This window comes from Propithecus coquereli, unplaced genomic scaffold (assembly GCF_000956105.1).
Source record: "Propithecus coquereli isolate 6110/MARCELLA unplaced genomic scaffold, Pcoq_1.0 Scaffold289, whole genome shotgun sequence".
NCBI lineage: Eukaryota > Metazoa > Chordata > Mammalia > Primates > Indriidae > Propithecus > Propithecus coquereli.
Window position 1 is genome coordinate 693,305 of NW_012148496.1, and position 2,327 is coordinate 695,631.

The 2,327-nt window shown below is 34.4% G+C and overlaps 1 protein-coding gene across 1 annotated transcript in view; it reads left to right on the forward strand.

Moving 5' to 3' along the window:
• WDR47 (WD repeat domain 47) overlaps positions 1-2,327 on the forward strand; it is a 72,639-nt gene that overhangs the window by 14,291 nt on the left and 56,021 nt on the right. The window contains exon 4 of the mRNA XM_012648498.1: positions 1,985-2,108. Coding sequence (XP_012503952.1) covers positions 1,985-2,108 — 124 coding nt within the window. The remainder of the gene's footprint in view (positions 1-1,984; positions 2,109-2,327) is intronic.

Consider the following 2,327-nt stretch of genomic DNA (forward strand, 5'->3'; position numbering starts at 1 on the left):
ATCAACTGAGCCCACTAGTTCAAGGTTGCAGTGAGCTATGATGACACCACTGCACTCTAGCCTGGGCAACAGAGTCAGACATTGTCTCAAAAAAAAAAATTTGGAACAGTTATTTTAAAAAATATTTTAGGTGTAATTAAACATATTGGGAAACTCAGTTAGATAAATTATGTTAAAGATGCCACAAAGAAATTCCTACTTGTGATAATACTTGTTTGAAGTCAGTATCCATTTAAGAAATATTTGAGTGTTTACTGTGTGTTAACATTGTGCTATGTACTGGGATACAATGATTGAGCTACTGTGGTGAACAAGAAGATAAAACATGAAAGATAGGTTTATAAGGGAGAGTGTGGTATTTTGTAAGGATATCTTTTCACTTGAACAGAAACAAATTCAAAAGAGAGAAAAATCAGTTGAAATATGTAAGCCTGTAATGATCTCAAAATTGAAGTATCTCAAGTGTGGGCCAGCGTTGGATTTCAAGTTTGAAGACTGAGTTCAAGTTTCAGCTCCATTTTCCAGCTATGCAATTTTAGGAAAATCACTTGTCTTTTGAGTCTGTTTCCTTTCTATAAAATGGGGGTTATAGCTTATTTCACAGATTATTATACAAATTAAATGAGATAATGCATATGGAAGTTCTACAAAAATTACACAATTAAATGAAATGTTACTTTATGAAGATCATTTTATTCTATCTCTAACAGTTAACAACTCTTAAAAATTCTATTTTATGGACATAAAATGGGGCTTGTGGTCATTAGTAATTTACAGTCTGGTAGCTAAAAAGTCTTCGGAGGTCTTTTTGCTTTCTCCTCTAGATGTGTGCATGTAGGTATGTTTAGGTACTTATGAGTACAGGCTCCTACCTAATAGTGCCTTTGTGAAGACCACTATCCAGCTCTGTTTTCATGAGCCCTAGACCTATGTTTTGATATGTCTTACATACTTCTGCCTGGAGAGGCCATTATGAGGCCATCTCATAATCACATTTCTTGAAGGCAAAGATCATTTTACTTTTGTAGTTGTTCACGTGGTAATCTGTATAAATGTCTCTGGGATATATCATCTTCAGATGAAGTTATTAAAATTTTTGAATAAAGTAGCAAGAAAATTAGAAATCGTTAGTATTTTAGAAGAATATTAGGAACAACCTGACATAAGATCTCAAGCTTACAGTTAGTATACTTTAAAAATACTGAGGCCAGGCACAGAGGCTCACACCTATAATCCTAGCACTCTGGGAGGCCGAGGCAGGAGGATCTCTTAAGGTAAGGAGTTCGAGACCAGTCTGAGTAAGAGTGAGACCCCATCTCTACGAAAAATAGAAAAAATTAGCCAGGCATGGTGGCGTGCCCCTGTATTCCCAGCTACTCAGGAGGCTGAGGCAGGAGGATCACTTGAGCCCAGGAGTTTGAGGTTGTAGTGAGCTATGATGATGCCACTGCACTGGAGCCGGGGCAACAGAGGGAGACTCTGTCTCAAAATAAATTAATAAATAAATTGAAAAGATGTATGTTTAGCTTTTAAGTATAAATAGACCAAAGGAAGTCTTTTAATAAAATCTCAAAAATTCTTAAAATTCTATAGAAACATACTAGAGGAAAAGTTTGTATAAAAAGTTTAGATTTTATAAAGAGAATTTAGGCATTAGATCATCCAATTTATTATTCATATTCATTAGCCTATTATAAATGAAGCTCAGTCCCAGAGAATGTAAGTAACTGTCCCAAGGTTACACAACTGATTTTAGACTGGAGATCCTACTCTCTTTGCTTAATAACCCGGTGCTCCTCTATTAAAAACACATTCTATTTTTAAAAAACCCTTTTTCTAGTGTGCTTAAGAAAGAAAAATAAATCTATTTTTGTTGATAAACAGGCTAAATATTACTTTTTTTAAATTAAAATCTTCTAACTAAAACATATTTTCCTTTACACCCACTTCTGCCTTTTTGTTTTTTGCACCTTTCTGGAAGAAGTGATACACCTGTTGAGGCACAGCGGCCTATCAGCAGTGAAATCTTGGGCCAGAGTTCAGTTTCAGAAAAAGAGCCTGCAAATGGAGCACAGAATCCAGGACCAGCTAAGCAAGAAAAAAATGAGGTAATATTTACAATACTTAGTGTCTTTTAGAGTTGTTCTCTTTGTAAGAAGTAATAATATTTTCTTGGATTGAATTTAAAAAGAATTTTCTGATATTTGGGAGTAGGAAAGAGAATGAAAATGTCTAGATTTTCTTATTATTAGCTCATTTTCTCTCCTTTCCCCAATAGAATATATGGTGTATTTAGTTGTCATTGTGTATTTTGGAGCAATTTTAAC